The 20578-nt window shown below is 42.5% G+C and overlaps 1 protein-coding gene across 1 annotated transcript in view; it reads right to left on the reverse strand.

Moving 5' to 3' along the window:
• Positions 1-12940: 12940 nt before the first annotated feature.
• LOC143960175 (tetraspanin-11-like) overlaps positions 12941-20578 on the reverse strand; it is a 143437-nt gene continuing 135799 nt past the window's right edge. Inside the window, exon 7 of the mRNA XM_077468494.1 lies at positions 12941-15071. Coding sequence (XP_077324620.1) covers positions 14991-15071 — 81 coding nt within the window. The 3' untranslated portion in view covers positions 12941-14990. The remainder of the gene's footprint in view (positions 15072-20578) is intronic.

Raw genomic sequence — 20578 nt, forward strand, 5'->3', positions numbered from 1 at the left:
ATACTATTGTCTGGTCAGATGAGACCAAAATTGAACAGTTTGGATGCCATAATACAAATAATGTTTGGAGGTCAAATGGCATGGCACATCACCCCAAATACACCATACCAACAGTGAAGTTTGGTGGTGGGAACATCATGGTGTGTGGCTGTGTTTCAGCATACGGTACTGGTAAACTTCATATCGTTGAAGGAAGGATGAATGGAAAAATGTACCAAGACATTCTTGATAAAAATCTGCTGCCATCTACTAGGACGATGAAGATGAAACGAGGGTGGACGTTTCAGAAAGACAATGATCCCAAACACAAAGCCAAAGAAACTCTCAATTGGTTTCAAAGAAAGTAAATAAAGCTGCTAGAATGGCCCAGCTAATCAACTGACTTGAATCCAATAGAAATCTATGGAAAGAACTAACTGTCAGAGTTCATAGCAGTGGCGGCCCATCAATAGGGGGAGCACGATTGTGAAAGTAGCCTTACCGTGTCGGGACACTGAGCTGATATGTGGGAAGCTTGACTGTTGAAAAGCTTCATTGGACACTCTTTGGAGTGTCCTTGAGGCGCAAGCCATGCGCCCAGAACCCTCCTCACTCTACATTGATTCCTACAGTTGCATGTTTTTGATTGGCAGGTCCGGAGGATTGTAGGCGGTGCTTTTCATGGAACTAGCCCTTCCAGTTTCCCAACACTCGTCACTCGGATGTTGGAAGCAGAGCACGGCTTGCCGGACCAGATGGGGTAAGCTAAGCAGCACCGTTGGTCTCCGTGCCGCCCAAAGGGTGAACCAATGCCATGATGAATGCTTATTCAATTTCCCACTGACAGCCACCGCCCGCCACTACGCTTCGCGCAGGCACACACTTCCCGCTTCTCTCCACCACATAAGTCTCTGTGGCAGGGTAGACTGGGCCCAGGCATGATCATGCGGCTGGAGGAGTAGTGTATGTGTAGAGATTGGCTGGCCCGGAGGAGAGAGAGAGCAGAGACTGAGACCTTACTACATCATCTGTCCTGTGGTGTATACAGCAATATTCAGCCATATTCCTCCTTCCTGTATATAGATATTCCTCCATCACCACTGTGACTGCAGATATACGTCATCTGTCCTGTTACTGTGTATATAGGACAGATGATGTATATCTGCAGTCAGTAATGATGGAGGAGGGTCTCCATATACAGGAAGGAAGGTGGGTGTATATATAGCTGTATACAGGACAGATGTATATCTGCAGTCAGTGATGATGGAGGAATGCCTCTATATACAGGAAGGAAGGTGGTTGTATATATAGCTGTATACAGGACAGGAAGAAAGGTGGGTATAGCTATGAAATATCAGGTTTCACTATCAGCAGCAAGGAAAACACAGGAGGAGAGAACACAGACTTTTATTTTATTGCTCCAGTTTAATTTTTATTAAAATGTATACATTACTTGCTGTGTCAAAAGAATACATCCAAAGTAAAATATACAGAAGGTATCACAATAGCAATTTGAATTGGTTGTAGTTGGTTTTCCAGCCTGTTATTTGTGCTAATGTTTCTTTATGTAAAAACAAACTATTGTGCTATGGGCTGAAAACCTAATTACAAAGCACAGTAATAGACAGAGCTATTAACAGTTAGAAGTAATAGCACACTGTGGGAAACAAGAAGAAAAAAAATCTTTAGTTGCCTCTTGATATTGCTACGCTTTGCTATACTGTATGTATCGGTCTTTTTAAATGTATGTATTGTACTACCATTGCATGTGGCGTCTACTACTTTTTCATCACTATGGCAGATGGTGGCATTAAACTATATGACCAGAAGTTGGCGGACACCCAACCATCACATCTATATAAGCTTGTTAGACACCCCATTCCAAAACCATGAGCATTAATTAAGAGAGTCACCCGATGATGTCAGTGTGCGACAAAGCCCCTTGTAATGTCACTGTCTGGGGCATGCTGGATTGATGACGTCATTGGGTGGCTCCACCCCTTACCTATATAAGAAGCATCGGGTGAAGGAGCAGGCAGTTGGCAGGGTGCCTTTGATGAGATTGAAGTTTTTTTGTTTGTTTTTTTGGGTCCAGCGGTGATTGATCATGGATCTACATCTGGGGACATTGTTTTTTATTTTTTAGTAATGGAATTGTCAAAAACTTGTGTACTGTCTTTATTCACGTTTTTGGTGAATGGGTAGGGGTACTATGTAGCCCATATTCATTTACATGGGAGGGGGGGCTGTGAACTTGGGGTTCCTTTTTAAAGAGGGCTTCCAGATTCTGATAAGCCACCTGCCTGCAGACCCCAAAACTACCGCCCAGGGTTGTGGGGAAGAGGCCCTTGTCACCCCACATTTTGAGGTCATGTGGGTTGGTATGGTTCAGGAGGGGTGGCACTCGCTTACCCCTCCCCCCTCCCTGACCTGCCGGGGTTGAATAGGATATGGTATGGATTTTGGGGCGGTCACACTTTATTTTTATTTTTTTTGGAGTGGGGCTCCCCTTAGAATCCATACCAGACCCGAAGGGGTGGGGCGGGGGCACACAGTTTTTTTTCTGACTTTGCTATTGCTGGTGTTCTGTTGATATGTACCCACCATCGAAAAGTGCCTGCACATGTGCAGAACGGAAGGGCACTCCAGCTGAGTTGCCATAGCGCTGAGTTGCCATAGTGCATGCACACATCGTAAGAGCCTTTTTTCGACGGGAGATATAATTTCTCGGGCACAATTTAACGCTATGCAAACAGCGAGGTAATACCGTATTTCTCATATTGTGCCTCGCTGTTGCACCGCGGGTTTACAGCGAGGCACAACGTGACATCTACGGTGTCCCTCCGCTCTTTGCATAAATTTCAATTGTGGTCGTGAAATGGTATCGGCCATTGAAAAAAACCTCCTACGATGTGCGCATGCGCTATGGAGATGTTACTTTTCGACGGAGGGCAAAAAAATAAATGGAACACCAGCATTCTCTTGTTTGTATTTCAGTTTTCAGCGGGGAAGCCCACTAACAGCTGATGAGTCATCGGTTGTTAACCACTTGCTTACTGGGCACTTAAACCCCCCTCCTGCCCAGACCAATTTTCAGCTTTCAGCGCTGATGCACTTTGAATGACAATTGTGCGGGCATACAACACTGTACCCAAATGAAATTTTTATCATTTTTTTCCCACAAATAGAGCTTTCTTTTGGTGGTATTTAATTACAGCTGGGAGTTTTATTTTTTGCTAAACAAACAAAAAAAGATGCAAAATAAAAAATAAATAAAAAATCATGTTTAATAGTTTGTTATAAAATTTTGCAAACAGGTCATTTTTCTCCTTCATTGAAGTGCGCTGATGAGGCGGCACTGATAGGCTGAACTGGTGGGCACTGATAGGCTGCACTGGTGGGCACTGATAGGCATAGTTAAGGCGGCACTAATAGGCACAGATAAGGTGGCACCAATAGGCACAAATAAGGCAGTACTGATGGGCACAGATAAGGCGGCACTGATGGGCAAAGATGGGCACAGATAAGATGGCACGGATGGGAGGCACGGATGGGTGGCACTAAGGGGCACTGATAGGTACCACTGATAGATGGGACTGCTGGGCACTGGTAGATGACACTGATGGGCACGGATATGTGGAACTGGGTGGCACTAAGGGGCACTGATAGGTACCACTGGGCACTGGTAGATGACACTGATGGGCACGGATATGTGGAACTGGGGAGCAGCACCGTTGTTGAGGCAGATTGTGGGCACTGATGGGTGGCACTGTGGGCACTGCTGGGTGGCACTATTGGCACTGCTGGGTGGCACTGATGGGGGCACTTATTTATTAATGAAGTGGCACTGGCAGGGGGCAGGTGGGCACTGGCATGGCTGGCCGTGATCGGGACTTATGTCCCGATCACGGCCGCCGGTGATCGGCTCTTTTTTTTTTCTCCTCGCGCTGTCAGCGAGAGGAGGAATAATAGCCGATTACCGGCTCCGTTGTATCACATGATCAGCTGTCATTGGCTGACCACTGATCACGTGATAATGGGTCGGGATAGACCCCTTGCTCGGATCCGTGACCAGGGGGTGCGCAGGCCGCTCGTGCACGGGATGACGTCAATAGACGTTGTCCCGGCAAAGGAGGTCCGCGCTGTAGCCGTCATTTGGCTATAGCGCGGATATCTAGTGGTTAAGGATGTGGCAGCTGGCGTCCTGGCCCACTCCTTAACAACCAGCTATTTTTCACACAGAATTTGAATAAAACTATTAAGCAAAACTAATATTATGAAATTTCAACAAAATTTGTTATTATTACACCCAATCTCTGAATAACCAAAAATGTCTCAGAATTTACAGATTGCACATGTCTAGTTGTGGCTAAGAGAATAGATTATCAAACTAAAGGTCATAACATGAAACAATCGATAAAGTCAATTATTGGTCCAGTTTTTTTTTTTGTTTGTTTTTTTAAAGTAGAATTTTATTTCTTTTCATACACAACAAAGAAAAACGACAAAAAAAACAAACAAACACAAAAACAAAAAACTGTATATGGAGCGAACATCGCTCAAACCATTGCACAATCTGGTAATCTGGTATACATGTAATGGATATGTGACACATTAAAGCTTAAATGTCTATTCTGCTTAATTGGAACTGATCAATGAACAAAGGGCTCCATTTAGACTTTCAAGGAGATGGTGGTACGGTACTTTCGGAGCTGACCCAAGAGCCCCAAATCTTAAGGAATTTTTTTGGGCATTCTCTGGCTTCATACGTCAACTTATATAATGGTATTGCATGGTTAACGGTAGTGATCCAAAAAGCTATAGTGGGTGAGGATTGAGACTTTAAGTGATACCCTTTATAAGCTAAAGGTGCAAGCTGCACTTTCAGGTAACTTTTTTTTAAAATGTAAAGCTTTTGTAAATGTAAAAAACTCATGAAACTAATAATAGCTTCTACATTGTTACAAAATTCTACTACTGCACTGCTGACAAATCTATCATTAGTTGTATTATGAATAAAGTGAATATTATTGGGACCTGTTTTTCCTTTTGAACAAATAACAAATGTAGACGTTGGTTAGCATTGCTTGACTAGACCATTGTGCAGGTAAATTTTGATGGCAAAAGAATTTTACAATGGTGAATGATGCAATGGCCATACTGGAGCCACCATGCTCAAAGCATATGATATACTGTGTGTCTTCAAGCTTGTATCAGGTCATGGTTTGCAAAGAGAATTTGCAAAGGCAATATACAAACTGTAATCCATTGTAGTTTACTGTAGTGCTACAATTGCACTTCGTGGGTTAACTGCTTGCTTAGTTTAGAAAACTGTGCAAAGAAGTTTGGTCTACCCAATCCTCCACTCTGCAGCCTTCTCCACACTGTTATGCCCTGTACACACGGTGGGACATTCCGACCACAAAATCTGTCGGATTTTTTCCGACAGATTTTGTCTGAAACTTGTGTTGCATACACATGGTCGCACAAAGTCCGTTCTGAATGAAGTGACGTACAACACGTACGTCGGGTCTATAAACGGGCCAGTAGCCAATAGTTTTCGTCTCTTAGTTTATTCTGACCATGCGTGGCACTTTGTCCGTCGAAATTGTCTACACACGATCGGAATTTATGCAATCTGATTTTCTTGTCTGAAAATTTTAGATCCTGCTCTCAAACTTTGTACGTCGGAAAACCTGGCAGAAAAATTCTGATAGAGCCCACACACGATCGGATTTTCCGACAACATAATCCGATCTGACTTTTTCCATCGGAATTTCCGACCCTGTGCACGGGGCATTAGACCAATTCTCTACTGCACTCTGACAGGGTGAGTCATCTCTCTTTCACAGGCTGTGCACAGATGGGGATCACATTGCAGCTTACCACGTGATGCCCCATTCCACACTGCATCTCCCTGATCCCCACTGTGAGTGCAGGGCTGAGACCTGTGAGACCCTCTGAGAAAAGCTGTCCTTGTAAACATAGAAGGCTTCTGTGTTTACAAGTGACAGTATTGAGAGAGTAGCAGAGGACAAGAGCCAGAGGTGGCGGCTGAAAAAAAAGCCCTGGATGCAAGGGCCACTTAAAAAGGCCTGGGGGCCGGGTTTGGCCTGCGGGCCTTGTGTTTGACACGTGTACACTAGGCACAACGAGCAAGAAAAACTTGCAGTGCGAGTGGAGTGCAGTGCAGAGTTTAGCTTTACCACTGCTGCTGGCTGAAGTTACTGCAAACTTGTAAAACTTCTTGCACTTAACGCTTTCCTATTGAAAAAGCCAGATAACATACGCATTCCATAGCACTAATGTACAGTATTTATAGATCTGTACACTTACTAAGTAACTACCGTATATACTCGAGTATAAGCCGAGATTTTCAGCCTCTTTTTTGAGGCTGAAAGTGCCCCCTCGGCTTATACTCGAGTCGCCGCTGTCTGACTGCTCGATCAGCGTATCGAGCAGACAGACGGCGGACATTAATTTTCAAAAGCCGCGCCTCCTTCTCCGCCTCCGCCTGTGATAGGCGGAACACTGAATTTCCCAGCAGTCAGTGTTCCGCCTATCACGGACATCCGCTCATTCTCATACTACGGACGAGTATGAGAGGATGTCTGTGATAGGCGGAACACAGGCTGCTGGGAAATTGAGTGTTCCGCCTATCACAGGCGGAGGCGGAATTTTGAATTGTAGAATGGCCGCCGAGAAGAGCGGCGATCCATCGGCACGGGACGGAGGAGGCACGGCACGGCACGGGACGGAGGAGACACGGGACGGAGGAGGCACGGCACGGGGGAGGCACGGCACGGGACGGAGGAGGCACGGCACGGGACGGAGGAGGCTCGGGACGACGGCGGCTCGGGACGGAGGCTTGGGACACAGGTAGGCTGGACACACACACAAGGCTGCACGGACACACACACACACACACACACACACACACACACACACACACACACACACACACACACACACACACACACACACACACACAGGGATGGATGGATGGATGGATGGATACACACACACACACACACAGGGATGGATGGATGGATGGATGGATACACACACACACACACACAGGGATGGATGGATGGATGGATGGATGGATACACACACACACACACACACACACACACACAGGGATGGATGGATGGATGGATACACACACAGGGATGGATGGATGGATGGACACACACACAGGGATGGATGGACGGACACACACACAGGGATGGACGGACACACAGGGATGGACAGCCATGTCTCACCCTCGGCTTATACACGAGTCAATAAGTTTTCCAGTTTTTTGGGGGTAAATTGGGGGCCTCGGCTTATACTCGGGGCGGCCTATACTCGAGTATATACGGTAAATATAATTACAGAAATGTACATAAAAGGCTTTCGCCACATAGCATTGATAGGATATTGGAATATTCAATCTGGCTGGGTCAACCACTCATATTGGCTTGGTCATTTAGTTATATTGGTGAAAAGTGAAAAGTAAGCCTTATGCCGCGTACACACGATCGGATTTTCCGACAACAAATGTCCGATGGGAGCTTGTTGTTTAGGCTCCATCGGAATTTTTTTGTACAAATTTCCGACAACAAAAATTTGAGAGCTAGTTCTCAAATCTTGCAAAAACAAAATCCGAAATTCCGATCGTGTGTACACAATTCCGACGCACAAAATTCCGCGCATGCTCGGAATTAAGCAGAAAAGCCGCACTTGAACTTTATTTTTCTCGGCTCATCATATGTGTTGTACGTCACCACATTCTTGACGATCGGAATTTCCAACAACATTTGTGCGATTGTGTGTATGCAAGACAAGCTTGAGCCAACATCCGTCGGAAAAAAATCCCAGGATTTCGTTGTCGGAATGTCCGATCGTGTGTACGCGGCACTAGAGTTCCCAGCTCCAGCCACTCCATCCATTACAAATAGAACTAATGAGTTCTTTCACTGGGGAAAAAAAAAGTTTAATGGAAATTCTGACTGGGAGATCTGGCCAAATGAGTCTAGACATAAATGACCAGTTGGTAATCTGGCCAATGACTGCCTACAAAAAAATATATTTTTGGTGTACCGAAGCCTTAGTATACCGTAGTTAAAAATGAATTACCGTATTTATCAGCATATAACATGCACTTTTTTCCCCTTAAAATCAGGGGAAAATCGCGGGTGCGTGTTATGCGCTGATCCTCCACCGTTTGGAGTCTCTGGAATCTCTTGATTCTTTGGGCTCTGACCACCTTATTTGCTTACTATCTGTTACCCAATTTCTATATTCTCATGAGCTTTATTTTGGGACTTTATAGATTTTGTGATCCTCCCATCTTCTTTTCCTTTGGGAGTGATTGGCCTCTATATTTTGCGGGTTCTTTATTACTACTCTTTTACCCACTGTACCTGTGTGTTTCGCCTGATCAACTAGCCCTCCCGTTTCCCAAAAATGTAGACCCTGGCTCCATTATTTTATTAGGTGAGTGGATATTATTAACAACACATGTTGAATGGTGCACTTTTGGTGATCTGGGTATATATTCATTTTTTTTCTCTCTCTCTTCCTCTATTCTGGTCGTTTGGCTTCTATCATCTGGTCATTTGGAATTTTTTATTATGTCACCTAGGTTGTTTTGTTTTCTATCACTTGGTCACCTTTTGGGCATTTCATCACTATGCTATACTGGCTGTGCACCCCACTACCTTAGGTTAACATCTCTAATCTATTATCATCTTGATGTCAGAGTTGGTCCGTTACAATCCCCGGCATTCGCCGCTGGGGGAATTTTGTGGGTCCTGTGATCAACTGCTTCTGGTTGTACTGATGAGCCGGCCTCCTTATTTATATCTGAATGTAACTTTATTGTGCTAATATGCTTCATATTTTGCTGTTTTCTTGTTCCATTTTACTGTATGCTATTTTTTCATCATTGATTTTGTAGATTTCCCTCCTGAAGAAGCGGTTGTGACCGCAAAACCGGTAGAGGAACTTCGTCATTCCACTTCTCAACATAAATCCTACGGGGAAACCCGCTAGAAATTGTTTTGTTCGTAGTGGATATGGTTTTATTTTGTTAAATGTTTACATGTCTGTATATACTTTTTGGTTGTTATTAAACTTTTGTACATTTTTTTTATTATATTTTATTGACATTTATTATCAAGTACCGAGATAGTCCATAAACTCCAGACAATCTTGTAGGTTTGGAAATGCCGGGTATAGTATCAGCAACTGCCCCGCCATTCCTATAACCTCCTGTTTACAAAAAATAGGTTGTGCTAGGGATGAATGAATTTCGAATTGAAGGACCATGCTATAAAATTCACGTCCAAATACTGTACAAGTTTATTCCAATAATAAAATGTTTACAGAGCAAATTAATTTTGTCTGCTATAACTAGAAAATAGACAAAAAGTATACATTATTGGAATAGCTAAAAACTAAATTAGGAACCAGTAAAGTTAAAATGAAGATAAAAGCATATGAAACTGTTATTAATAATGATAATAAAACCAAGTTATGTTTTACATTAAAGCATATTTTCATGTTTTGTGTTGCATTTAGCCCTGATGAAGGGCTACAGCCCCTAAAGTGTGTTGGCTCTGTAAACATTTTATCATTGGAATAAACTGGTGCTTTATTTTTAGATTCAGGTAATCATAGCTGTATGTGTTCAGATCGGGAATGTGATTGTCACTTCCTGTACATTTGACTGCTGTTGTCAAGTCCAGACATTAGGGAAAAGCTGTCTGGTAAAAATACCGACTGCAGAAAAAAAATATAAAAAGTGGTTCTCACCCTATGAAATAACTGAATTCCAATACGTTCTGCACTAATAGGGTCAGTCTACTGAAAAAATTGATTTTAGTCAAACATAGAAATTACAATCTTCACCGTGCTTTTGTGAGTACATAAAAAAAATAATTAGCTTATTCCAATCAACCCACTATACAAATATGGTTCCAACAAACCAATAAAGCAGCCGTATTAAAAATCCCTTAAAGTAAAATATTAATAAACCAGAACAAAAAATCCAGTTCAATACAGTGCTAAGTGCATATTATCCCTTTCTAAATGTGTCACAAAAAAAAAAAATTATATATATATATATATATATACATATACAGTGCCTTGAAAAACTTTTCATACCCCTTGACATTTTCCACATTTTGTTATGTTACAACCAAAAACATGATGTATTTTATTGGGTTTATATGTGATAGATCAACACAAAGTGGCACATAATTGTGAAGTGGAAGGAAAATGATACATGATTTTCAATTTTTTTTTACAACTAAACATCTCAAAAGTGTGGCGTGCTTTTGTATTCAACCCCCTTTACTCTGATACCCCTAACTAAAATCTTGTGGAACAATTCCCTTAAGAAGTCACCTAATGTGTAATTTAATCTCAGTATAAATAAAGCTGTTCTGTGAGGTTTGTTAGAGAACTTTAGTGAACAAACAGCATCATGAAACCATCACCAAAATGTTTTACAAATAAATAAGTGAAAAGTGTGACGTGAATTTGTAATCAGCCCCTTTCCTCTGATACCCCTAACTAAAATCTAGTGGAGCTAATTGCCTTCAGAAGTCACCTAATTAGTAAATAGTAAATAAATAAACCTGTGTGTAATTTAATCTCAGTATAAATACAGCTGCTCTGTGAAGCCCTCAGAGGTTTGTTGGAGAACTTTAGTGAACAAACAGCATCATGAAGGACAAGGAACACATCAGACAGGTCAGTGATAAAGTTGTGGAAAAGTTTAAAGCAGGGTTAGGTTATAAAAAAAAAATCCCAAGCTTTGAACATCTCACGTAACACTGTTTAAACCATTATCCAAAAATGGAAAGAGTATGGCACAACTGCAAACCTACCAAAACATGGCCGTCCACCTAAACTGAAAGGATGAGCAAGGAGAGCATTAATCAGAGAAGCAGCCAAGAGAGATGGTAACTCTGGAGGAGCTGCAGAGATCCACAGTTCAGGTGGGAGAATCTGTCCACAGGACAACTATTGGTCGTGCTCGCCACAAATCTGGCCTTTATGGAAGAGTGGCAAGAAGAAAGTCATTGTTGAAAGAAACCCATAAGAAGTCCTGTTTACAGTTTGTGAGAAACCATGTGGGGGACACAGCAAACATGTGGAAGAAGGTGCTCTGGTCAGATGAGACCAAAATTGAACTTTTTGGCCTAAAAGTGTATTGCCCAAAACAATTCTTCTCCTTCCATAGTGACCCAGAAAGGTCAGCAGGTTGGACACTCCTGGTGTACATAAATCCCATAAGAACTCAGTGTCCCAGATTGAGCTAAACTGATACAAAGTGATACAGTGTCCAAAAAAGTAAAAACAAATGTAGCCAGGTGCCTTTCTTCACTTCTGTGTGGTAGTGACCAAATAGCCACACTTTGAACTCTAAACTAAATACCACATAGTGTCCTCCACCCCTACTGATCTTCACTTACCTAAAGATATTGCCAACTTCCACAGTATGGCAATTGCATTTATAAGATCCTAAAAAAAAGATGAAAGCCACCTCTTCAATCACTGAGCTGTTTTTTGATCTTTTCATGTGATAAAGCAAATCCATTATACTCACATTTGTATTGTATAACAAAGAATCCAAAATATCCACAGCGGACCACAGCATGTAGCAAGCACTCCTGTCTGTATCTCACACACATCTGGCTGCACTGTGAAAACAGACACTGGCATGTAGACAGTTAAATGCCGCCGATCCACACAAAAAGCTTGGTTCTAATCGAATGCGTTTCATTGATCTGATGGCTTCTTCCCTCTGGTGAGTGCAGATACATGTGGAGGGCAGTTCATAGTGTTTGGTTTGGCATTTGAGCCATGGTTCACAGTATGGGGGGGGGGGCTTTGAAATCTTTCTACTTTAGCAAGATTTCAAAGACGCAGATCAGTGCGATTTTTCACCTAAAATTTCATTGTGGCTTGCAACTTCTTATACCAGAAGTCTATACAATTTGAAATGAAATCAGCAAAAGGTAGTGAGTGACAGCAATTTGAATGGTTCCATTGCCAACAATGGGGTGCGACTTGTCATGCGATTTGGAACTGTCAAATCACATGACAAATCACACTGGTGTGAACGGGGGCTGGAGGTGAATATTTGGTCACCACCACACATGATTAAAAAGAGAAGCTTTGCTACATATTTGTTTGGACACTGTATGACTTTGTATCAGTTTAGCTCATTCATGGGCAATGCTGAGTTCTTTGAGGATTTATGTACACATGGATTATTTCTATGAGGTTTGAAGTGATATATTAATAAAGGGATACCTATTCACTTTATTGAACTAGAGTATTTGTTTATTTATATTATAGTAAAACATACCCCTCAACCATACCATATCGATTATGACTTTCAAGGGATTTTAATAAAAATTTTAGGGTCCCACTAATTAAAAAAAAAGGAATGATCCCTTGCTCCATGCTGCCTGCATAATTCCAGTGCCAATATGACTGGGGCAAGCAGAAGCAGCAATCTCCTTAGATAAGTAACCCACCGACCACTGTTCAGCAGAATTTTTGCACATGGATCACCAATGCTGGGACACTGCTAAGACATTCTTCCTCCTACTGGCCACTGACATTGGGGCATTCTCTCCTCCAAATAACCACTGGGGCATTCTTTCCTCCCACTGATACCAACATTGGGGTATTCTCCTACTACCCTCTGACATTGAAGGATTCTTCGTTCTACTGACCACCAGTTTTGGATCAATCTTTCCTCCTATTGACTTTGGGATATTGTTTCTCCTACTAAAGCCCCATACACACTATCAGATTGTCTGCTGATTTTTTCCATCAGATTTACCAAAACCATATAATATGAGGTCAAACCTTAGGGGTTTCAATGTGTATGCAATTAGGCAGGCCCTTGTACTACATGGTTTTGGTAAACCTGAAGGAAAAAATCAGCAGACAATCTGATAGTGTGTATGGGGCTTTATAGACAACAGTGCATACTTTCCTCTCACGGGTGGTGGGACATACTTCCTCCTGCTGACCACCAGTGCAAGGACATTTTTTTACTGACATTCTTCTGCGCCCTCCTGATCACTGCACCCTGAATGCTGTACATTACACAGTCCTGACCCTGCACTCTATGATATACTCCATAAATTAGGATGTACATTATATAGTCCTGGCCATGGTGTTCATTGTCTTAACAGAAGCTGATTGCTCAGTGGCTTCCAACTGTTAGTTCCCTCTCTATATTCTGTTTGCATAAATGTGAACCACAAGAAGATGTTCATTTTTAAAGTGATCCTTTGAATTTAGGCTCTGTTGGGCTTCCACATTTGGAGTAATCCTTTTTTTTTTTTTTTTTAACCTCCATCTGGTGATCCTGCCAGTAACACACATCCTATGCTAGGATGACACTCCCTTACTTTATTAAATCTATGGAGGAATGGCTATGTCATTCTAGCCGGCTCTCCTGATTTGGACTAGAGAGCACCCTCCACCTTCTTTTCATGTTTATTACATGGTGGGTGTTTTTCAGTTTACAGAAGAGAAGCAATAAGAGCTGATAGCCGTTTTCAGCTGATAGGGGGCTGAAGTGCACTGTCAGCTGATGTCACAGAGGTGATCAAGGCTGGGGCAAGATCATGACAATAAAGTCAGGCTCCACCCACAACCTTGGAAGGGCACCTGGCTCAGCCTTTCAGTGAGCCACTGAGAGCATGAGCTGGCTGCTCCCTCCCCGTCCACAGCTCAGCGCTCCAGTGAGCATGTGGGGGGGGGGGGGCACAACAGAGAGCTGCTGACTGACAGTCACCAGCTGTTTGCTCAGGGGGCTCTGAGAACTGAGTGATCATCGATGTTTGATCGCTCGTTTCTCAGTGTTAGAGCGGACGGGGGACAGATTCAGCATTGGGGCGATGTTGTATCCATCTAGGTAAGTATGATTCGGGGAGAAAAAAAAAGGCCATCCTTCTCTTTTAATTTCAATGCACAGGATGTTACAAGCGCACTGGGTTTCTGGCAGGATCAACATGTTTTCATCAGTTGCAGTAACAAGGAGGAGGATTTTGTAGGGAACAAGCACAATAAAGTTTTGACTATTTCTCGCTACAGCATATTGCATTTAACCACTTCCGGACCTCTGCACTCTTAGAAATAGGAGGTATGGTTCTATACCGAGTGTAGTGGGTTAAAACAGCCTTTTTAAGTGTGATCTCCCTGCCATAATTCCCAACTTTGCTCTTATCCAATCCACCTGTGAGTTTTGGATGTTCCCACCAGGGGTGGACTGACCATTGGGCCACTCGGGCACTGCAGGGCCACTAGGGGGCCCCATCAGGGTTGCCAGCCTCAGTAAAACCAGGGACAGTATGTAAAAATCTGTGTTTATTTTTACATCTGTCTCTGAAATGTCCCTTACCGACATCCTTTTGGTCTAAAAATCCTGAGATTATAGCTGCCCCACCTCTCCAGTACCTTCTCAGCCAATAGAAACATGTCTGTGTATACTGTGTGTACATGTATGTGTATACTGTGTGATTGTATAGTGTGTGTGTATAGTTTGTGGCCCCATATTCTCCGATTGCCTGGGGGGCCCATAATCTCCTATTGCCCGGGGGCCCCATAATCTCCTATTGCCCAGGGGCCTCATGAGTCCGCCCGCCCCTGGTTCCCACCAACTTTTGTGTTTTCCAGATTCTCCTGTTATTATAAATAATAAAATCCAGCAGTGACAGTCAGAGTCCATCAAAATCACCATGGCAGGCGTGTAGAGGGCAAAGATCTCTCCAACAGAGTTCTCAAGAGTGAGAAGAAAGTATACATATATAACTAACGTTCTAGCACTAAAAGTGAAATGTCAATTTGGGTGAACTGGCCCTTTAAGAATTAAAAAGTCTTTACTAAATAAGGGTGATTGTGTGTGATTGTGTGTGATTGTGATTTGCAGTCGCTGTTATCCAGACCAGTCCACTGCTGTACATTCGTATCTGACAATAACACAATGGAAATCAGATGATATTGTACAGCTCTTCTTTTTCTTCTTTATAGAGGACACACAGGAAACACGCACACATAGTTACACCAATCAGCTGGAAAGCAGAAAAATGTAATGTCATTGTTATTTACATTGACTTGTCAATGTTCATATACATTAGAGCCCATAAGCAAACCAGGATTGCCCTAATAAAATAAATGAAATCAGTAATCCTGGTATAATCATAATAATTACTAATAAATAATAAAACTGATCTTTGCGCATATAGAAAAAGCACACATTATTGTAGCTGTGTCATACACCTGCTATTGGGGGGCTGCTTCTTCTTTCACTGTCCAGTCACTGGGTGTGGTGAAGTTCAACTCATAGGCATGCGCACAGGGTGTGTCGGATGTGCCTGGGCACATCCTAATCACCCCATGTGCATTAGTATTATCCAGGAGTAGCACCAGGTGGGTGGTTGGGGGTGCCAGTGGCAAGTGTAAATGCCCCATTATGTTAAAGTTTAGGTTTAACTTTAGGAACATGTTACACCTGTATTTGGGGTGTACAGTAATATACGCTCAATCAACTGTATCCCACCATCAGAGCACCCTTCCTGTGACAGCAGGTGGCGTTCATGTGTGTTTGATATTTGGGGTGTACACCCTAATGCAATAGGCTGCGTACACCTATGTGTACCAGGTTCCTTTCCTTCTAGTCGGGACTATGCTGCAAGGCAAAGCTGAGTAAATCTCAGGGCTGGCTGGACAGAAATACAAATCCTTTAGCAGGAACAACAGCTCCAATATATGGATTTCAATAAATGACTTCTAGCTCCTTGGGGTTCAGCTTTGACCTAATATTATTCAGCTTGCTATTTTAAAGTGGTTGTAAACCCTTAAAAACCACATTGACCTACGGGTAAGCCTAGATTAAGGCTTACCTGTAGGTCCAAGAAATATCTCCTAAACCTACACGGTTTAGGAGATATTTACAAAAAGACAGGCATTGCTGTCTACGGCGCATGCCGTTAGTGGCGGTATGCCGTTAGTGGCGGCTCCCGTGCGCATGTGTGGGAGTGACGTCATCACTGCTCCGGCACTGTGAGTGGCCGGAGAAGCTATACCTGGAAGAAGATGGACGATTTGTGCTACAGGGGACAGCGGTGATATCCCTGGCTCCTGTGTCAGGTAAGTGACACATAATACCTGCATTGCATAGTAGCCCATTATGCTTTACCTTTACCCATCAGGGTTTACTTCCTCTTTAATATGCTAAAATGATCATCTAAACCACTTCATCTAAAAATCTTCTGTCACTATTTTTACATTTGAACTAAAATGTTGCTGCTGATTCTCTGATCTGATCTGTCTGATGGAAAACAGACCCCTTGCAGTTCCCAATGACGTCAAACGCCTACAATGCACCTGTAGCTAGAGATCATGTCATTTGTTGGTAACACGATAAAGCTTGGAATGATGTTTTTATTCACAAAGGGCACAAGGTAATATTGAATTAAAACATAATATTTGGTAATGCCCTACCAATTCATGTAAAGTGTGACTTTTTTTTATAGGTCCACTATAATTTTATGGCTGATTGAAACTTTTTGATCCACTCCCCTCTGCAATTTTGGGCTGTTGCCCTGGTAAATATACAGTAGTCTTGATTTGTTATTCCCTTTCTTTTTTTTTTAATACATTTTCTGAATTAAAGTGGAATTTCACCTAAAAGGGGAAATTCTGCTTTTCCACCTCCTTCCCCTCTCCTCTTTAACTTTTGAACACTTTGTTGGGGGGGGGGAGTTGGAGACTGGCTAAGAACCGGCCCAGGTGAGGACATTGCTGGTTCCCTGGACAGGTAAGTGTCCTTTTATTAAAAGTCAGCAGTTACAGTTTTTGTAGCTTTTGACTTTTATTTTATTTTATTTTTTTGTGCGGGTGGGGGGAGACTGAAGATCCTCTTTAAAGAGGAACTTCAGTCTGCTCACATAATTTGTAATAAAAACATTTTTGACATTCTGAAGCTTCCCTCCAACCACTTTACATATTATTTTATATATGCTGTGATTCTGTACTTGCCAAATATTCTGCAGAAATCTCCCTCCACTGAGTCTGGCTGCAAACATTTTAACTGTGGGCAGCTGAAGTTGCTGCCTGATCACTTCCTGGATTCACACCTCCAGCTCTGCAGCTCTCATTGGCCCTGTTATGACTCATCCCCCTCCCTTTCTGGCAAACTCTCACGAGAGTGAGAGAGAGCTGTGCATGATGTCATAAGCCTAGACTTTTTACCAGACAAGTAACAGGAAGTGGGCTGTATAAGGTATTTACTGGCAGAAAAAAAATGTTTTACTATCCAAAATTAAAACAAAACAGGTGCAGATGATTTAACCACTTCCGGACCGCTGCATGCCAATATACATCCTAAGTTTGAAAAAGGAATATTGATGTTATGGCAGCAGCTAGCTGCCATAACCCCGGTGTCCTCTTTTTTGGCTGGCGGTCCGTTTTTTTTATTCAATTTTAGTGTTTAGTGTAAATATAAGATCACAGGTCTTTTTGACCCCAGATCTCATATCTAAGAGGTCCTGTCATGCTTTTTTTCTATTACAAGGGATGTTTACATTCCTTGTAATAGGATTAAAAGTGACACATTTATAAATGGTAAAATAAATAAGTAAAACATTTTTTTTTTCTAAAGGTGCCCTGTCCTGCCGAGCTCGCGCGCAGAAGCGAACGCACATATGAGAAGCGTCCCCATATGAAAAAGGTGTTCAAACCACACATGTGAGGTATCTCTGCGATTGGTAGAGTGAGAGCAATAATTCTAGCCCTAGACCTCCTCTATAACTCAAAACACGCAAGCTGTCGAATTTTTTAAACATCACCTATGGAGATTTTTAAGGGTAAAAGTTTGTCGCCATTCCACGAGGGGGAGCAATTTTGAAGGGTGATATGTTGGGTATCTTTTTACTCGGCGTAACATTATCTTTCACAATATAAAAAAAATTGGGATAATTTTACTATTGTCTTATTTTTTTTATTCAAAAAAGTGTATTTTTTAAAAAAAAGTGCAAGAGCAAATACGGTGTGACAGGAAGTATTGCAACGACCGTCATTTTATTCTCTAGGGTGTTAGAAAAAAATATATAATGTTTGGGGGTTCTTAGTCATTTTTTAACTTGTAAACAACAAATCTCAAAAAGAGGCTCCATCCTTAAGTGGTTGGAAAGATGAAAAAATGACTGAAGTTCCATTTTAAACTTTATATAGGTACACACTGTTATACTGCTTCATTTCCAGTAGGAGGAGCTGTTGTCATTCATTTCATTTCGACTGCAGTCTGGTTTTAAATTATTCAAACTCTGAATTCTAATTTAAGAAGCAGTTAAAGATAAAAAAAAAGTAACCTGAAATAATAATTTAGCAAAATGTTACTTTCTGTAATAACTAAATGAATCATTTAATTTTTAACTGTAACATATTTGGTTTAGAACTGATAGGGGGCAGAACTGCTGTGTGGCCAGGAATGGCCCGAGTTCCCAGTACCTGTATATGGTGCTTCCATTTCAGTTTCAGGCTCTACTGGGGAATACAGTCACTATTTGGGGTAACACTGAGCAAGTGCAAGATTATGCTACGGTGTTCCTATTTTATTTTTATTTTATTTTTATTGTCTAAAGTCATCAGTAAAATGATCGTCTTCTAACCAGAATTCTAGTTTCTTCTTTTGCTGTCACCAAAATTCTGATACGGCAGAGGTCCTGTAAAGCTGATATGACAGCAATATGCAAGAATATGATGTCAAAAGAAGTTCTATGATGAACTCCAGGCAGATATACAAGACACAGATTATAGCAGCTGTCTAATTGTTAATACATCATTAACCACTTCAATACCAGGCACTTATACACCTTCCTGCTCAGGACAATTTTGAGCTTTCAGCGCTGTCGCATTTTGAATGACAATTGCACGGTCATGCTACACTGTACCCAAACTAAATTTTTAATCGTTTTGTTCCCACAAATAGAGCTTTCTTTTGGTGGTATTTGATCACCTCTGTGGTTTTTATTTTTTGCTAAACAATTAAAAAAAGACAGAAAATTTTGAAAAAATAAAATTTTTGTTTTTGTCTCTGTTATAAAATGTTGTAAATAAGTATGTTTTCTCTTTCACTGATGGGCACTGATAAGGCGGCACTGACGGGCACTGATATGCAGCACTGATGGGCACTGGTAGATGGCACTGATATGCAGCACTGATGGGCATTGACAGGCAGCACTGGTGGGCACTCATGGGTGGCACAGGTGGGCACTGATGGGCACTGATAGGCGACACTGATGGGCACTGAAAGGATGAAAAGATGGGTACTTATGGTTGGCACTGATAGCCAACATTGCTGGGCACTGATAGGTGGCACTGCTGGGCACTGATGGGCATTGATACGTGGCACTGATGGGTACTGATACATGGCACTGATATGAGGCAATGATGGGCATCCCTGGTGGCACTGGCAGTGGTAGGAATTGGCAGGCAATCACTGCATTGATTGGCAGCTACCTGGGCACAGATGTGCATTTCCCTGGGGGTCTGGGGGGCATACCTGGTGGTCCAGTATGGTGACATCCCTGGTGGTCCTGGGCGGGATCCGAGGGGTGCTGCGCTGATAAACAATCAGCACAGACCCTCCGCCCCCGTCAAGAGAGCTGCCGATCGGCTCTCCTCTACATCGTGATTAGTCGTGATTGAACACGGCTGATCACGTGGTAAAGAGTCTCCGTCAGAGACTCAGTGTTGCGGGGTGTCAGACTGACAACCCGCAACAACGATCGCCGTGATGCATGCCCCCAGGTGGCGCGCAGCAGCTTAATGTCCCTAGAACGTCATATGACGCCCAGTCAGGGTATTGAAACCACTTTGCCACCATCATTCTACTATATGGCGGGTGGCAATTGGTTAAATGTATTTATTTATTTATTTTATTAAAGCAGTGCAAGTACTTAAATATGATCGGGTGTCTCTTGCAGTCTCATTACAGCAGGGCTGGAGTGTGAGAGGAAGAATCAAGGGACAAGGAATCGGTTTATGTACTCACAACAAGCATTTTGATAGGAGCAGAAAGCTTTGTGACAGAGAGATGAGCTTATCGCTGTGCTGCTTCTCTTTTTACTGTCCAGACACAGGAAGGGGGCAGGTTCAGGATGACCTGGGCTCAGAGGAAGTGGGTTGAATGATGCTGGCCCTCAGACTGAGGACATCTATCTATCAATAAACTTCCTCTCAGCCCAGATCATCCTGCACACTTCCTCCCTCTATGAGCCTGCGACTGGACAGCGAATGGCAGTGATGAACTCATTGCTGTCTCCTACTATTAGCATGGTTCTTGTCAGCACGTGAACTGATTGGTTCTTTGTGCTGCTGCTTTTTCTCACACTCCAGCCATGCTGTACAGGGAATGCAAGAGGCTGATACCAGGTTAAATTCACAAAGCTGCATTCATTTGTGTCTTTTATGGCTGCCTAATGTTCAGCCTTTAGCACATGGACTGCAGGAAACATAAATACAGAGCCTACTATTTTAAGGATTGGGTGGTACATATAAGCAAACCAGTAGTGGC

The sequence above is a fragment of the Lithobates pipiens genome, unplaced genomic scaffold (genome assembly GCF_037356315.1).
Source record: "Lithobates pipiens isolate NorthernLeopardFrog02 unplaced genomic scaffold, aLitPip1_a1.2 Scaffold_8, whole genome shotgun sequence".
NCBI classification, from domain to species: Eukaryota; Metazoa; Chordata; class Amphibia; order Anura; family Ranidae; genus Lithobates; species Lithobates pipiens.